At 36.7% G+C, this 18,569-nt stretch overlaps 1 protein-coding gene across 3 annotated transcripts; it reads right to left on the reverse strand.

Moving 5' to 3' along the window:
- Positions 1 to 2,824: 2,824 nt before the first annotated feature.
- On the reverse strand, positions 2,825 to 17,707 carry LOC104121255 (alpha-glucan water dikinase, chloroplastic). 3 transcript variants are annotated; one of them, XM_009633210.4, is made up of 35 exons: positions 17,527 to 17,707; positions 16,548 to 16,829; positions 15,809 to 15,850; positions 15,585 to 15,694; positions 15,409 to 15,487; positions 15,238 to 15,329; positions 15,007 to 15,160; positions 12,832 to 13,056; positions 12,371 to 12,712; positions 12,177 to 12,284; positions 11,963 to 12,061; positions 11,751 to 11,846; positions 11,525 to 11,665; positions 11,312 to 11,400; positions 10,573 to 10,707; positions 10,206 to 10,368; positions 10,041 to 10,130; positions 9,781 to 9,966; positions 9,103 to 9,165; positions 8,966 to 9,028; positions 8,833 to 8,892; positions 8,587 to 8,739; positions 8,388 to 8,471; positions 7,974 to 8,150; positions 7,782 to 7,888; positions 7,451 to 7,664; positions 7,267 to 7,370; positions 6,796 to 6,928; positions 6,523 to 6,648; positions 5,417 to 5,527; positions 5,036 to 5,134; positions 4,514 to 4,687; positions 4,145 to 4,237; positions 3,798 to 3,913; positions 2,825 to 3,317 (listed from the first exon to the last, which is right to left on the reverse strand). In XM_009633210.4, exons 2-35 carry the CDS (start codon positions 16,803 to 16,805, stop codon positions 3,113 to 3,115), a joined length of 4,491 nt encoding a protein of 1,496 aa, XP_009631505.1. In that variant the 5' UTR covers positions 16,806 to 16,829; positions 17,527 to 17,707; the 3' UTR covers positions 2,825 to 3,112. The 3 variants fall into 3 exon arrangements, with proteins under 3 accessions (XP_009631505.1, XP_009631510.1, XP_070043366.1); XM_009633215.4 differs by having other exon boundaries at positions 16,548 to 16,832; XM_070187265.1 differs by lacking the exon at positions 11,751 to 11,846.
- Positions 17,708 to 18,569: the final 862 nt, after the last annotated feature.

The following is an 18,569-nucleotide window of genomic DNA, read 5'->3' on the forward strand; positions in this document are numbered from 1 at the left end:
GCAAGAATAACATCAAAGCATCAATTCGTGGGAATATTTGAAAAGCTGAATGATTGTTAAAAGAGCAGTCCACTGAAACATATACATGAAAAGAAGTGAAGAGAATCATGATAAAGAATGGATTGGTGGTTGTTTTGTATTTTTCTTTCTTGGTGGGTTGAAAATATGATATTAGGCATAGGTCATATATTAAATGCATGCATAATCTAGGGTCGATCGTATAGGTCATATCTTTTTAATTAGTTAATTTAAATTTAAATTAGCAGAAAGAAGTTTAAAAAAGAATAGAGTACAAGTAATTAAGATGAAGCTTAAAGGTAATTGTGTCTAGCAATGATTGTGTCTGTGGGGCATGGTCAGCTTTCTTTGTTTGATTAAAAAGTTTTATAAGCTAAGAGGTCGGAAAGATGAAATTATAAAAAATGAAAATTTTGCCCTTTGGAGCATCATCGAATCTCATCCTTTGATTGGACCATGTCCAGCTTCTTCTTAGATTATGATGTCCCTCATGCTATGTACACAAATTCAATTCGTGACTATAATCACTCATTTCTTTGATTACACCACCATCCTCTCTTTTAACTATTCATTTCCAAAATGTAATAATTTCGTCCTCCAAATATACTTTTACCAAAAAGAAGCCCAATAGCACCTCTCTTCTTCTCTTGCTTGTCTGCTAAATGAAGAAAATTAAGCTTACTCCACTTTCATTACCAAAACATATACTAGCATAAAGTCAATATACAAACTTACTTCTTAAAGTAATGAATGAATGATTCTTATGGATAAATGCGCGACAAGACTTGAAATTCTTAGTATGGAAAAGAAAGTAAATAGAGCAAGACGTTTTACAGATATATGGTCGGTATAGTTGTGCAAAATTTCCACATTACACCACTAAGAAAAGATGGAACAAAGAAAGTGTGAAGTTTCCAACTTTTGCAATTCAAAATGGACCTAGAATTTTCACCAAGTCTAATATTGACTTGATAGCAATGTCTATAATGCTCTTGTTAGTGGATTTAATAGAAAACCTTTTCAAGTGAATCGAGACTGTGTGAGTCTTGTTGTTCCACTCATATCCGTCAGGATCAGCCCATTACACATGCGTTGTGGAATTGGAGAAAGTCTATAGAAAGAGAAGGGAAAGGAACAAAAAGAGCAATTCAACATCAAACTCAACTTGCAGGCTGAATTGAGACCCATCTTGATGTTAAGCCCAGTTCGGTCCAGGCCGGCAGGCCCATCTACGCCATATTTGGTAGAAATGGCGTAAGATAGCCACTTTTTAATATGGTATTTAGTTTTTATCTAGTATTTTTTAATGCTGAGCAAAAATAGCCACTATTCTATTAAAATTAATACAAAAAAGACGTTACCCTTTTTTCATGAGTGCTGTATAAATATTAAGGATATGGTATACTTAATATTTACACTGTACACATGAAGTTAAGTACGCCGCGTTCTTAACATTTACACTGCTCATATAAAATTAAGGACATGATGTCCTAAAATTTAACAACGGAAGGTGCAAATACAAGACACTTTGTCCTTAATATTTATACAGCATTTATGAAGTTAAGGACACCAAATTGGCATTATATACCCAATCCCAAAAATAAACTACTTCTCTATATATTCTCTCTCAAAGTCATCTTCAATATATCACCAGCAAAAGTACGCCGAATAAGTTCTTCTTGAGATGGGATTTCATATGTGGACATAGTCCCGGAAGATTAAATGGCATCAATCATTTTTCCTCCACTATCTGTATCACTATTCTCATCAATTTCCTCCCCATCAAGTTCACTCACAATAGATTTTGTGATCTGTAAAGCACTTTTTGCATTTGCAGATTTTTTCCACTTCCCTTTAACTGAAGAATTATTCATCTTTTTCCACGAGTTGTATGCAAAAATGAAAACTTCGTATGATGTCTTTGAGAATGGTTCTCTCGCTATATCCTTAAAACTCTAAAAAATCTTTGATATATATTAATACACAAAGAAGGAAATAAGCATGCGATGGTGTGTTATATACTGTGATATACAAAAATACAATTATTTTTGTTGTGATATACACTAATAAAGAGACAACAATAAATTTCAAACAAATATTTATAATTTCATACTTTAGATATACAAAGAAGAAAAATAAAATTTTAATATACACTTTGATATACATAAAGAAGGAAAATAAAGTTGTGATATATATAGTGATATACACATTATTATTATGATATACATTTATTGGCTACTTGGTGCCAATAGCTATAACTAGGGCTTTTATCTGCTAATTATGTGGGTACATTGTCACACGGTGCCAAAATCCCATTTAACTTGTACCCAATTTCTTAAATGTTTGCACATCTACTCACTTCGGACCAACTTCAAACATCAGGTGTAATGTAAATGTTTGAAGTTGAACTTCAGCCATATATGCATGAAGTTTAGGCGAAAATGGTTGAAGTCAGGCAGAAATGTTTAAACTTCAGCCAAATGAAACTTCAGACATTTTGTTCCAAAGTCAGAAGAAGTTCCGAAGTGGGTAGACGTGCAAAAGTTTATAAACTTAAAGGTATAAATTAAACAGTGGCACCAAAAACGAGTATCTGTGCACTTCTCCCCTGGGAATTTTGCAGATGGAACTGCCAAATAGGCAAGAGGCTGCAGTTCGATTATTTCGAACTGCAGGATGACAAGTAGAGAATGAGAACACTGTTGCCAAACTCAGCCTTTCGTTGTCAACTACTTGGCAAAAAAGAAAAAGGAAAAAAAAGCAAGACAGAGCATATTCAAGTCACCATTACATGCTAACGGGACAATTGGAACCATCCAAATGATTTCTTCTTTGTTGCTATATTATTCAGTGCATTTTGCAAATAAATTACGCATGTATACTTTATATGGTACAATGTCTACACCTGCTCCCTATAACATACCGAATTAGTTTTTACAAAGTTTTTCTTATAATTCCTCATATTGCAATGCCTACTCCTCAGTTCTCACCCAATAGCTAATGTAAACAGGATGTCATGTTTGGATCACGTACAACTATAAAGGCGACTTCATGACATGTAATTCTCACAGATCTGACTACAACTTGAATATGATCACATCTGGGGTCTTGTCTGAACAACATAAATCCTGCCATCCCTCACTACACCCTCGATGTCTTGAGGAGAGCCATATAGCTCCTCGATAGCATTTCCTGCACAAGCAATGTTTGACAGGATTGTCTGGCGGAAGTTACCATCAGTTATCAATGGGTCGGAAGAGTAATCAATTACAACTTCATCCTCCTCGTCCATTGGTACACTGCAGTAGACCAATAAGGAAGGTGTCACAGTGATGCTATAAAAGAGTAAATCAGAGCATTTTGTTACAGATAGGACAGTTATGAAATTGAAGCATGTGCAGAGTACATATGCCCTCTTGGGGGAAAAAGATCAGGAGTCTAATTGTCCTTCTGTTACATATAAGGTTGCTTTATTCTCTTTATTGCTTTGTTATACGTACGCCTTTCTCAAATGTCTAAATCTTATCCTAAGTATCGGGATCCGCCGTCCGCCTTGATCCTTTGTCTTGGACTGGAAGCCTGAGAATATGTCTTAGCTCCCAGGGAATTTTGTAACATGAAATTTTCAGAAACTTAAGACATACATCAATCTGAAAACTTCATAAAATATGAACTTCCAAAAGTTAAAGCAGCATTATTTTATCTACCTAAAACTAAGGAAATGATAACTGAGTAACGTCTTCAACATTCACCGACTGAAAACTTCCGAGAAAAGTTACCTGTCATAGAGGCCAGCACCGGCATAACCTTCCAAATCTTCACCATTGGAATCAGATCGAAAGATGATAGATCTTTTTATGAAAAGGCCAATTGGTTTGCTTGGGTAACCTAACACCTGAAAGTATTTTTAGATCCATCAGAAGATTCAGAACAAAGGCGAGAATCTCACTCTTTCCCATTTAACTACCATCAATAGGATCCCTTACTACATCTGCTTGGACACTAAATATCTTCTCCTCTCTCTTGGAGTGATGAACTCAGAGGTTTGGTGGAAGGGAGGATGATAATAAAGGGGTCTACAAAAGGTAAATGTGACTCTGGGAGGACAACAGGCACCAATACTCACTTGAGGAGAGTTGAGATCCTTTTTCTTGCAGATAAAACTCAAAGCACGGCCTGGATAAGCTCCAACAAGTGTTTCTCCAAGGCCCCTGACCACCTGTCCAGAAGGAGAGATATAAGCATCCTTTGCCCTTTATGAAAACAAACATATTCCGTGACCTGATGCTTTAATGATTTCTTTTTTATGCCTCTTGAACAAGCTAATTTCAACTAATTATATACCTTAAGAAATATGGTTACTTGTTGAGACAATGGAAGACAGAGGAAGGAAAAGTTGAGGAAGAGGACAGTTGCTAAGTGAGGACACAGTTAAGTTTTGAATGTTGAACTAAAAACCATTAGTATGACGAAAGGACAGTTGATCCGATGCTACCTCGGCATATATTTCTGAGGAGTCTCCAGAAGATGGGTTGGTTGTGTGAATGACAAATGCATAATCAGCATTAATTATTTCCTGGACAAGGACAGCCATGCACAGATAGTCATGATCCAGTTTCACCTTCCTAGTGCTGAAGTATGCTCTCTCATTCCATTTTGAAGCCCACACCTGGAGAACAGAAAAAAGGAAATTGCATATCCACCACTGAATAGAGAAGTAACGGCGAGAGAGAGTAAAAATTGCTTCCTTTTTAAAGGAAAATGGCATCTTGAAAAGATCAAATGTAACAAGCAAAATCTCCCAAGGCATCGGCATTTCAAGAAGCAACAGATATCTGAAAGCTTTGAAAATCCAGATACACCTAGCACTCCAAGAATGAAGTCATCCTTGACAAAATCATTGACCAAAAAGAGGCTTGTACGTAAAATATTACTATCTGTTTATAGCCGGCTCCTCGTCACAGTAAGATTTGACCAACAGACTTACTGATGTTAAGGAATGCTACAGAAGGTTTACCTTTTTTATGGCCATCCATGCTTGTTCCCACCGCTTTGGACCTTCATCACCAGGCCAAGGCATGCCAGAACCCTGCATCTTCTCTTTCAGCTCGTTGATCTATAAAAACATGATGACAAGTGAGTTGGCCAAAGATGTCAATCTTCTCTGATGTAGTATATACGGATGCCCCTGGAAAACTTATCAAGGTATCTACTACACTGGTCGTGAGTTTCTATTAAAACTAATAAACACGTCTGAAAGGATTGAATCAAAAGAAAAAACTTCGCTTGCTTGGGAGGATGATTATTAGAGAACCCAAATGTTGTCTCACCTAAAAAAGTTTCAGTAAGTTACATTAAGGCATAATATATCAGAAACAAAGAGAATAGACGAAGATACCAATTGAGCTGGCGCTAAAAGTTCTAAAACAGTTCTGCGAATTTCACCGAGAGCACTGAACTCTCCTTCAGATAGTTTTTTCGTCAGAATTTGCAACTTGTTCACCACTCCCTGTGAATTTTTAGAAACAGTTCCATCAATTGGTATCATTCTCAGAAACACATAAAGCAACAGAGAGAAAGGCAGAGAGAGAGAGAGCGATGAGAGACCCATCTCAAACGTCACATTGTAAAGTAAAGATCCCATGATCCAGGAAACAAATTGTACAATTACCAAAAAACGATTTTCATTTCTTTGTTGTGATAACAGAAAATGATCTTTATTTTCCTTCTCTTTAATATCATCGTCAGCATCACTGTCCTCCTCCGTCTTAAAGATCCAAAAAAGATTGTACAATTACCAAAAATGATTATATTTTCTTTGTTTTATATTTCTTTCCCTTTTCTTCTTTTCTCTTTCTTCTTCCCCTTCTTTTTCTTTAATAAATGAAACAAATTTTCATTTCAATCAGAAGATTCCTTGAGCAGTTCCAAATTAAGATTCCTCCTCCTCCTCCTTAAAGATCCAATTATCCAGGAAACAAGTTGTACATTACCAAAAACAGTTTTATTTTCTTTGTTATGATAACAAAAAAAGTTCCTTTTTTTTATTTTTTATAGTCATGGTGCCCGGTCCAGCTTGCACACACCTCGACTAATTCAATGGATACTTGCTACCTCCCACCACCGAGAGGTAACAGGTAACTCTATCCACCAAGACTTAGATAAATGGGCAGAAGTCACCTAGTGGTTTGCCTTCGCTAGGATTTGAACCATAGACGGTCTCAACCTACTTCATTGACCACTAGACCACACCCTTGAGTGCTAACATGAAAAGATATTTACTATAGATTTTTTGATATCTCTTCTTTTTTATGGGTGTTGATGTTCCTAGAACTTAGTTCTTATTACAATGATGGAAATAGAAGTTTGTTGAGGGAGAAAAATGTTATAGCACAGCAAGAGCAGCAATAAAAAGCAGCGCGGAGGGTATCTGTAAAACAAACAAGTGGAAATATTAATGTAAACGAAGCTGATATTGTTTTTGATAAGTAGATGGAAACGAACCTGATTTATCTCGTCTGAAAGTACTTTCTCAAAGACTCCAAATGGAAGAGCCACAGAAGTAGGAATTCCCACCCAGGAAGGCACTTTCCCTTTCAGATATGCTATATTACGGGATTTAGCTCCAACCTAGATAAATCATTATCAGACAAATTAGAGAAATATCACTGGAGTGTTTCCAGAATCAACGATCAGCAGCTTCTATCACTTAGGTCAACAGAAAAAGAGGGGAAAACAGTATAGTTTTCAAATCACAGTCAATATTGCAAACCTCACCATTTCACTCGTGAATTCATCAGATGATATTGCGTAACGACCACCAAATTGCTTTCTCACCAACTTAAGTGTTGCTGAAGTTTCAGCTTCTACCAAGTTACTTGAACTTTGGAGCTCAATCTCGTTCACCTCACTATTAGATGCCAAAAGCAAAACCAGATAAAAAGGAAAAGAGTGATAACTGTTAAACTGCCACTCATATATTTCTTGCACTTTAGACGGAAATGAATTGCGCACAAAACAAAAAGTATTTCCTATGACAGACAAACTTGATTTTGGTTCACGAGTATATTCATTTTTCCCAAAACAAAATTTAGAACTTCAAGAGCTACATTATAAAACCGTGTTAGGCACAAATTTTATGATTAAAACAAGCTAAAAGTTTACTTTCGTGGTCAAAGAAATATTTGTTTGAAATTCCAAATAGCTAATAAGGTTTTGAGCAAGACTCTTACAAATAATTGAGTTTACCTATAGATTATGTCTGAAGGTGTAGGCTTTAAGAGCAAAATCCTTCCTTCCTTTGCTTGGAGGTCAGCCAATATATTGGGATCAAAACATGTAGCAAAGCAAACCTAACAAAAAGTTTCCTTCAATAATACATACATCATAATCTTATTCAACACTCTAGACAATTTTCAATAGAAGAAACTACCTTCCCATTTCTTGCTCGAACAGAAACATGTGAAAGAACATCTGGCATGTCTGGTGTTATCAGGGCAACAGCACCATCAGGAATTTCCTCCTCTCCTTTAACAGATTTTGCTACTAAGATCGTGGGATTCTTGTAGGTTTTATTCTGAACTGAAAGCAACTCATCCACAACAACAACATATCCAACGGCTTCAACTGGGCTGATAATCTGCCAACTGTGATAAGAGGACGAGAGTTTCTTGAGACTAGTAAGCAGTTCATAGGAGTACACATATTCTTAACATGCTATTAGCAATATCTTAGAGCATATAGAGGTATAAAAATCTAATAACCTTCCTAGATTTGCAGTTTTCCGAAGCACAGGATCAAGTCTATTAAGAAGTGAGGATAATGAAGCTGCTGATCCAGCACGTATAATTTCTTCCGTAAATATGTTCAACTGCATCCAATAGTCACAGAGATAAATTACTATGATAATTCGGTGCTGAATGTGTAAATAATGTTTTGAGTGAAAGAAAACATACAGCCCATTGGTCCACCCCAAGTGTTGATCCTAGATATTCTGCAGATGACTGCAACAAGTGATGGTACCACTCTGCTTTGCTTGCAAGTGCAAGACGGGTTCTGTCAAGCACAGCTTTTGCAAATAAAGCCCAATGGTTGTCTCCATCCTTGGACATTGAAAGAGCTTGATTCCATCCCTTTGTATAGAAAAAGATACATCACTCAACAGAGCTTTGTAATTAAACTTTTGTGCAGGATGTAATGAAACTTTTCAATGATCTTAATTTCTTTTTTCTGCTCAAAAGAATAGCAGCTCAAATCTAAGAATACTAGGTTGCTACACATTTTTTTTATATCTATCTCAAGAATATACTTGAGAACCAGTGCATCCAGTGAATGGAACAACAGTAGCACACTAAAGTAGTTATAATTACCTTCAAGCAATAAACTAGATCTTCATTATCGTCCACTGAGAGTGCGAGATTTTCAAGAACAAGGGAGATGAAGTACATGATTTTCTGTGAAAAAAGTAACATGGCCATGAAGAATACAAATCTGAGCTTTGAAATAAATAAAACACATTTAGACAAAGATACTTGATTCAAAGACTCAGAAACATCTAAGATAACATACCTCAGGATTAGCATTATTCAATTCTTCATATCCCCTTTCTACCGCTGTCCTAACTGTAGAATCAAGGGCTATGTCCAAAAACAACAGATCCTTTAGACGGTTGTTTGGTTTGAAAAGCAAAGGCCTAAGCTCCTCACGAGCCTCTAGCAATCCCTACACACACAAGAATTTCAGAGAGAGATAAAAGTTAGTGGGACGTATTATGTATTAAGCAAATGAAAAAGGATACAAGAAAGTTGGAGTTACCTCAAGAAGAGCTTCCACATTTTTATCTTCCACGTGGTCTAAGACAAAATGGAGGAGATCCTATTTGTAGAATTGATATTACACAGATCAGTTCTAGAATTACACAAATAGGGTGCAGCTTCACAAGTACTACCTGAAAGCCAGATGGCAAGCCTGATACAGGATTTATCTGGACTCCAACCATAAAGCCTTCTCCCTGATGACAACCAAGTACTATCTAAGACGAAAGTTACGAAGTAGAATGACTAAGTTTCATATAGACACCATTACCTCAGTTCTGTAGCCCATGCAGTTTGCAATAGCAGACTCAAGATCTGCACCTGAATGAACAGCCTGCAAATGGCTCACCATTAAACTGAGGTCTTCAAGTTATATAGAAATGATCTTAGGAGGTAACACCTAAGCCATCTCAAATTAAAGGGACACCACTGAGAACACATTTTTAAGTAACATTGTCCCAGTACACAAGTATCCTCAAGATAAAGAGAATTACACCTCTTTAGGAACAATTAGTTTCTATGTCAGCTTTATTTGTTCAGTACTTAATTATTTCTTTCCTATCAAAACATATATTGGTCTGACGTTACATCATTAGATTATTTACTTCAAATAACAGTCTGAAGTCCCATAATAGTTTAACATAAGCAGGCATAGATGGGCATATTCACATAGTCTAAAAGGACAGAGATAAACCTCAACCCTAGCCAGGACAATACTAGTCAGACAGATACGTTGAAGTGGCACAAAAAGGATACAACTATATATTGTCAGTGTCTAATACCTAATTTATGACTGAATTCACATATAGATGCAAAAAGGACAAAATAAAGAAAAGAAGAAGGGGCAACAACATCCAGTTATCAAAACTCCCAAACAAGGCATCAGCCACTTCATAGATACAAACAAGATGAAGAGAAGAAAGCCAAGAAAAGGGATAATGTTATCAACCTTCAGTGTTCTCATATAGTGACCTAAATCACGCAAAAGACCCTCCTTTTGATCTCTTCTAAAATTTGGTTCAGAATGGATAGCACGGTCATAACTCAAAAGACGCTCTTTGTTTATTCCGTTGTCATTCAGGGTTTTCCAATAAACACCAATATCAAAGTCACTCTTGATATAGTCAATCAATGCCTGCAAAAAGAGTACATTATTAAACTACTTCTGAGCAAAAAGTTTTCATCAATTATAGCTTTGCATCTCAATACCTGACAGATCACAACATCATCAGGACTAGTGTTGTTATGCAGCTTCTGATGCCATTCTTCCATCATGCCACCCTTGCAGTCATTTTTCCTCTGAAATTAGAAAAGATCTCTTATCGACGTGTCCTTCACTAAAAGGCCAGAGGAAAGATGAAAATATAGATGAACCTGGATGACCAAAATTTCATCCCTAATTCGCTGTCCTACGTCTCCTTCACCTCCACGTCCAACAGTTGACATAATCATCCGCAAAATTTCACGGTACTGAGGGTGATTGGTGAAAGCATTCTGCAACAAGTCTGTAAGCCTGTCCTGAGCTTTACTTATTTCACTGTAACAACAAAGACATAAGGAACAGTCAAATTGGATGCTTGGCACTTACAGCAAAATGAATCAGCAACTTGTCTGAATACAAAGAACAAGATTAATGAGAGAATTTGAGACTCATACTTCAATACGTTGGCATTATAATGGAGGACAAGAACCTAAGTTCGAGGATAAAAAAAGTACATATAGTTGTAGATATAAGATGTACCGTGGTTTGACGTTATAGTTTTTGTTCCAGATCAGCTGCCTTGTAGCCATGAATCTCATCCACACAAGAATTCCAGCAAAACCAAGTTCACCAGCACCAGTGGCTTCTTCAATCAAGTCACCTGCAATATTAAACCTGTTGAAAGTAAAAAATGACATGAGGTTAAAACTCAGCACAACAGTTGATGACCAAACCAGCAATCATGAATGAAAGAAAACCAGACAACGCAGGCTGCCAAGTTACAAACTGATTTATTTTTTTTTTATAACAATGTGGTGTTCGGGCCAGCTTGCGCGCACCTTGACTAAATCCACCGGGTACCTGCAACCTCCCCCCATAACAAGTACCAGGTATCTTCGCCAGTACTGGGTCCTATAATATGCAAATAAGGATAAATATGTTCGCAAAATATCGTCAGGAAATGCCAAATTGGAAACATTCAGTGAACACCTATCTTTAAAAGTAAAGCAAGAATATAGACAAACCCTCAATCAATCAACTATGCTATATGAATGCTCCGTATCCATTCGCTCTTTTCAGTTCCAGTATCAAGAGGATTCATCATAACTAAACTAATTTTACCCTGGTCGTTCATCTATTACAACCCCACTCATTCATCTGGATTGAATATCAGAAATTCCCAATACTATGATAAAAAGGTTAAGAGCTTGAAATTGAAACACAGAAAAAAGTAAAGAGCCTCAAGTCAGAGATGGAAGCCAAAAAGAGATCTGCTAACCGGTGCATAAATGACTTCTGAGCCTCACTTTCCATATCTGCTATTTTATCCAGTAAAGATTTTGCAGTTCCACTGCCATCCCCAGCAGCCTAATGGGAAAAATTGAGATACTCCATTTCAAAAACAATGAAACAGATAACGGAGAAAATACCAAAATGTCAAATCCAACTTGTATAACAAGTAACATTTGAAGATATTAGGAAGCAAAGAGACCTTGAGAGCTGGTTTAGATGCAGAACCAAAGTCAACATAGAAGTCCGACCCTTGGTTTTTAATCCATCTTCCACCAGATAAAAGAACAAATGGCATCCCCACGAAGTCGTCATCTTCAATTACTATATCCAAAGATTGGACCTGAAAAATTGATTCCGTTGAATGAACTATATAATTAGCCCACGGTCGGTTAGTTTATATCATCTAAGGAATTTATTTGGTATACCATAGAAGTTATAACATCAGAAGAACTGGCTGAAATAGGGATTTCCAAACCCTTGTCTAATATACTGGATCCAGGTGACGTATTCGAAGGTGGTGCCTGGAAATGTAATTGATTACACAATATTGGCAGTGAACAAAAAGGTTTTACTTCTCTTTCTTTTCCTTTTTGAATCTTTAATACAATCAGTTATAGGAGCTATTCGTTTCACACACCTTAGAAGTTAGACCATCAGAAGAACAGGCTGAAAAAGGTGTTTCAGCAGCCTTGTCTAAAATAACTGACCCAGGAGGCAATATAATTGAAGGTGGTGCCTGAAAATGTAAAATGGTCACTGATTACATAATATTGGTAGGACATAGGAAGGTTTTACATATTACTTCTTTCCTTCTTTCATTGCAAAATGGGTACAATTTTGTTGATTCTTACCATCCACTCTCCAGGACTTTTGGATAATGCCCAGTGAAGAGTAATTGGCTGATTTACGTCTGTAGCTAGATGTACTTTTATCTTCCCAGAGGACTTTGCTACCAGTACCTTAAAAGGTAGAGACAATGGAAGATTTCAGAATGTGCATTCAACGTAGCTTTTGTGGTTACAGTCCATAATAAGTTAGCACTCACCAGTAGCTCCCCATCATCAACCTTTAATATCTTTTTATTTACGACTGGATCATCAACCTGCTCCTCCTTTTCCTTGGCATAAAGCTTAATTTTAGATAAGGCTGGTGGTTCTTCCAAGACCTTTTGTACTTGTACTGCAGGACTGGAAGGATACTTATTAATAAGCTGCCCAAAGTCTCTCTTCTTTCTTTGGATTCTTTCAGCGGTAGAATAACTTCTTTTCAGGTGCTTGGCCACCTTAGTTTTTATCTCCCCTTTTGTTATCTTTTTCCGCAACTCATCAAGGGTAATGCCTTTCTCAAGCTCAAGTTGCAGTTCTCTTCTTGATTCTTCAAGTTCTTCCTGTTAATAAAACAGTATTTGATCAAACTTTCACATCAATAGAAGACAGCATACCTAGATTTTATGCGCTGGAAGATGTACACAGCCTACATAAACTGTATGAAGGGTTCAGAATTTACAATTTGCTTTTCGGGAGGATAGTTCGGCTTTCCTGCTTTCTCCCACCTAATGTAAGCTTGTATTTGGGCAAGGTCATCGGGTATATCACTCTTTGTTACAGGAAGAGGCTCTTCTTTGCTTTTACCTTTATCATTAGTTTTTGTTAGCCTGGCTCGAATATCCTGTATGGAAGCACCACGAGCTATTTCCTCCTGTAGCTCAGTTCGAGAAGCCTCGTATTCCTCCTGAAATGCACAACAAATAGTATCAGTAACTAAGTTAACAGCAAAAATGTCTAACAACAGTGGGTTAGGAAATCTCAAATAAAGAAAGAAATATATGAGTACCAGCAACATGATTAGAATTTAGAGCTTGAAAAGCATACAGTTGAGAACGAACAAACATAACATCCCTTTAAGCACAACTGAGTGTTTCTCCCAGTTACTGTATATCAACCATCATTGTCTTGATTAGGTAAGTGTTGTTTGGTGCACAAATGAGTGGTGCTCTCCTCGTTGCTTATTTCCGTGTTGCATCTCCCCTTGTCCTTCACTATCCCTTTCCTCCCCTGGCCTCCCTTTGCACCTGTCTCACTCTGTTTCTTTTGGTTTTCAGTTTTCTGTTTTAATTTCTGCCTCTTTCCCAACTCTTCCCTCGCCCCAACCCCTCGGCACACAGCCGAGATATTTTCTATTTTGTTTTGTTTTATGTGTTGCATTAGTTTTGTGCAGTAGCAATTCGTTAGAATTTAGAGCTTGAAAAGAATACAGTTGAGAAAGAACAAACATAGCATTCCTTTAAGCAGAGCTGACTTTTCTCCAAATTACGGTTTATCAAGCATCATAGTCCTGACTAGGTAGTGTTGCTTGGTGCTCAAATGAGAGAGCACTGGGGGGGGGGGGGGGTGTTAAGAGAAACTTTTGCTTATCTCCTAAGCATGAAATTAACTAAAGGCTTTTTTTATGTCATTCTTAGGGAAAGGGATAGTGGTATCCCTTGGAATAAGTGGGTTATTCTACTCCTTCCTTATTTGCTCCCTTCCCTACTCTTCCCTCAGCCCACCCCTAGGCACATAGCTGACATATTTTCTATTTTGTTTTGCTTCTAGTGTTGCATTAGCTTTGTGCTGTAGCAGTTCAATGCATGCCACTGACCATATTTTGGGTCTTGGGTGATGCCAAAATCTCCGAAACAATTCTTGTTCAGTTGGAAATGGAGGAGAGGAAAAAGAATCAACAACAGAGTTCGTGCCTCTCTCACCCCACGATTCTTTTCTTGTTACCATTCTCAAAAAAAAAAAAAAAAAAAAAAACCAGTATTTGGAATATAATACCTCTTTGTGCTCTGTGGGTCACCTGGACAGAGCGAAACATTGGATATTTTTAAGTAGGGAGAAATTCATTACACAATGTGAATTACTCTTCTTTGCAACTTGTTTCTTTCTAGTGTAGTTTTACTTGTATAGATAATACAGACTTTACAGTTTCCTACTTCCTGGCTTTTAGTAAGGGACTATACATTCTGTAAATTTTATATGCATCCACTGGATAATAATAATGCCTTCTTATCCTTAAAAATGGGAAAGGAAAAAAATAACTGGTTATTCATAGAAAAACTCTGAGTTCATGTTAAGTTGGCTTACTGATTGTACTTGATTAAAATTTCAAGCCTAATCATTGACTCTAAGACTAGCATTTTTTAAACTAAAACTACAACATCGTGGTAGACTTGAGCCACCGCTAGTCTTGTACGTAAATTTTCCCTAAAACCAACCATGCTATCTAGCATGGGAGAGATGGAGATTAGAAGCCAAGTCCCTTGACCCCTTAATAAGAGTCTTCTTCTCTCTGCAACAGGGAGCAACAATAGTCCCATCGCTTCCTATCCATGAATTAAACAACCACATATTCTGAGAAAGCATGTAAATAACTACAAAGAAGATCAAGCTGTTATTTATGTTCATGCATAGGAATGCACAGGATTATAGTAGACACTAAATTCCATAGAAATCCTCAACTACGGTTGAGAATTGCAATATATGCCAATATATCTAATGCTCAGATTTCGGCAGAAAACAAAAGCTCGAAATTTAAGATCAGCTTGAATGATCAACTAACTGATGATTTTGGAGATGCGAACAATTTGCAGTACGAGTGCGCCAGAAAGGTCTAGGACTAAAGGAATAAGTTACTTGCCTTTTCTTGCTCAGGGGTGTAATTCTGTTTTCCCTTCCTCTCCCACCTCAAATATGCTTGGATCTGCACAAGCTCCTCAGGAACTGAAACATCAGGGCCTCGTGTCTCTTTTCTTGACAATTTGACACGAAAATTACCACCATTATTCTTTATCCTGAAGAAGAAAGAGAATGAAATCCATGCAGCGCTTTAATCAAAATGCTTTGTTCTTTCACAAACATACTCATTTACCATTTATCTAGGGCTTCATCGTATATGAGAAACTCTATAGCTTCTATAGCAGCGTCCCGTATCTCCAGTCTCAGGATGGAGTTAGAGCCAGCCTAAATCAACAATAAAGTCATCAATTTTTTATCATAGCTTAATCCATCAAATAGAGCTGCGAGACCATTTCCAACTTACTTTAACAAAAGGAGTTCTAAGTGCTTTGTTCTTGTACACTTTGGTTCCATCTGGACGATCGTTAGGAAGAGACCATGTTCTAAGATAATCATATAGAGAATAGTACAAGGACGATTAGTTGTCACAAGCTTAAGATTTCTCAACATGATGACGATCCAATTTGCAACTGAACTTACTCTTTCCCGAACTTTACTGCCCCCCAGTGCAAAAACATTTTATCACTGCCATTTGTAACTTGGAAATCCACAAAGGACACGTCACCTGAAGTGGGAGGCCTAACATCAACCTGTTAAAGTGCAGAAACAAATTTGCATAACCATCATGAGACATATAGGCTCCTTTTTTACAAGCAAGTCAAAATATAAATTTATTTTGCCAGAGTAATATCACACTTGTGTACCTGTAGCTCAATATTCCCTTCTAGGCTGAACTTTTCTGCAAGCTGTTCAAAAGAAAAAACATTTAAAATAGGGAATATTACAAAGATATTTGCATAGGTAACTAAATACCATGGATGCTGAGATCTAATTCTTGTGCTCTTTATATTTAGCAATAAATGACATTTATCTTTTCTTTTCCCCTCAATTAAATTCCCACAATACACAAACTACCCAGTGTTTGTTTCCCATCTCGAACTCTAGTTTTATTGGCTATCCATGGTAGCACTGACAGAAAAAATTAGACATCTATTCTCGATCAGGATTTGCTTTTAGAAGAATTCTTTGTCATAGCAACTGATCTTCAAGGAGAGTCCTACTCCATCAACAAATATGATGCAGGAATAAAAGCTAAAATTTGAGGATAAAAGAAACAAGAAAAAAGACAAGTTCAAGTGATCTCATAGGCATTATCAGCATTTACACATAGTTCCTCAGATACCAGTGTTTGCATTGCAGCGGCAAACTATGAGAAAGAGGTAAGATGTCAATTTCTAGGCACCACGCAGAATAAATCAGAAAAAGAAGCGAACGACCAATATTTTTTCGCGGTAAATGAATGAACAAAACATCCAAGCAACAGGCTAACAGTACAATAATAAGAGAGAGAATATTCTCCAATTGATGACCAAATAGAGTTGGTAACTACTATAGAAAAATCAGATGTTGTCAAACAGGTAAGTGTGTAGGTTCAGCATTTACCTCAGAAGAGGCATCAGTGGTTAGTACAGCCTGAGGAGAACTAGAAATAGGACGCTGTTTTCCCATAGGTATTTTATTTTTCTGCACCTTTAACCTGTTACCTCGAAATTCAGTTGATAAAGGCGATTGGGAGATCACTTGCTGTTGAAACAAAGAGTTGCCTCCAACACAAGCAGAACTGATTCTACTTTTATGTTCCAACACTGTTGAGGTAAGGAATCCCTGGTGCAGCAAGTTATTCCCTATGGAATTACTCATATTCTCCCTCTATACCCAAATTCACTGCTAATATAACACAAAATAATCAATACAGACACCTCGTATACACAAAAGCACTGGACTGTTTACGAATAATCAATGTAACTTGTGGTGTGTGTGTGGGTGGGTGTGTTTCGCTGTACTTATTCAGAAAATTTCAGTTCACAGAACAACAAGTAAATAGAATAAAATGCAACGAACAACTCAAAGGTTATAAAAAGGAATCAACCATAACCGGAATACTTTCGAGACAATAAAGTGCATACAATAATATACTTGTATGAACTCGTGTATGTATTAATCAAATGAAATGTCGGTGGTTAAAGTTCATCGAGCACTTTTTGTACATTCAGAGCAGCTTTCTCTTTCTCTTTTTCTTTTTCTTTTTCTTTTTTTATTTTTAAATAAAATATAAGAGCAGCGTTCGAGTTATGTTCAGAGCGATCCTCCGAAACTTTCCATAATTACGCTTGAATTCAAAGGTTTAAACGCAATGGAATTTGAAAATTCGAGTTTGATAATATACATTAAAGCATGAAAATAGTGAAATTAACAACAAATTTTGCTAAAATTCAATTGAAATAACAAGGATTTAACCACAACATCAATCCGAACATTAAATAACCGATTTTCAGATTGAAACAGCTTCGAGTTCGATCAATCAGCTTGAAATATGTCAATGAAATGAAGCATAAATGTTGCAAAATTTACACAAATTTACCTCGAAATCAGCAAGACAACGCGTCGGTGAATCGGTTTCAAGTGAAAAAAACGAGAAAATCAAAGAAGAAGCTTCAGGAAACTCGAGGAAGTTGAATTAACGAAGCTACGAAGAGTGAAGATTTTGGAGTAAGAGAGTATGGGATTGGAGAGTGGAAAGGGGAAGCAGAAAACGTAATTGAAAAGCATTTTATTTTAATATACTATAAAAGAAGAGTGACGTGGCGAGTTTTTAGTAGGGTGTGGTCATGGATTGAGTATGGAATTGCGGGAGATGTCACGTGGGAAAGTTTGAGATGGCCCCGGCGTGGGACCCGTGAAGTGGCTACTACGTTGATTTGATTGGATATTTTTGCAAATTTCAATATCTAATCTTGGAGTTTTATGGGAATTTGCTTATAACCTCTTCTTTTTGTTTGATATTTTCTTTGAGGATCTTTTTAGCTTGATATTTTTATTTTTTTTTGTAACATTTACTGGACTCTGAACACGTTTTTTTTTCTTCATAATAAGAAAATCTCTACTATTAACAGTCTCGCTAACTGATTAGTCTCAACTGTTTGTTAATATGAGTGACAATGTTTCCTATCACATACATGTTCGTTCTTTTTTCTCCAAAAAATATTTTGTTATGAATAACATGAGTTTTGTCGGGATCCAAAAATCTCACCATAAGCGTCGTGATGGCACTTAGTCTCTAAGACTAAGTAAGTCGATTATAGTCATAATAAGCTTTTTTTTAAAGATATAATTTAATACACGTGTCGAAACCAAAAGTGAAAATAATTTTAAAAACCTCCAAGACTAGTAGTACTGAGTCACGAACTCTAATTGAATACATGAAATGATCGAAAGTATCGAATACTCAATACTGTTTGAATAATAAATAACAGTACAATAAAATGGAAAGACTCCAAGGAACTGCGACGACCAAGCAGCTCTACCTTGAATCCTTGCGATCCCACTCTAACTCTGTCCGAGTCCGATATCTTCAATACCTGGCTCTGCACAAAAATGAGCAGAAGTGTAGTATGAGTACACCAC

This window comes from Nicotiana tomentosiformis, chromosome 10 (genome assembly GCF_000390325.3).
Source record: "Nicotiana tomentosiformis chromosome 10, ASM39032v3, whole genome shotgun sequence".
In the NCBI taxonomy this organism is placed as follows: Eukaryota; Viridiplantae; Streptophyta; class Magnoliopsida; order Solanales; family Solanaceae; genus Nicotiana; species Nicotiana tomentosiformis.

Excerpts from the sequence above, each read along its gene's own strand:
- LOC104121255 (XM_009633210.4), bottom strand. The coding sequence starts at position 16,805 with ATGAGTAATTCCATAGGGAATAACTTGCTGCACCAGGGATTCCTTACC. Across the intron at positions 8,472-8,586 it reads TGAATAATGCTAATCCTGAG|AAAATCATGTACTTCATCTC; the intron begins GTATGTTATCTT and ends CTTTTTTCACAG. Across the intron at positions 4,238-4,513 it reads CCTCAGAAATATATGCCGAG|GTGGTCAGGGGCCTTGGAGA; the intron begins GTAGCATCGGAT and ends CCTTCTGGACAG.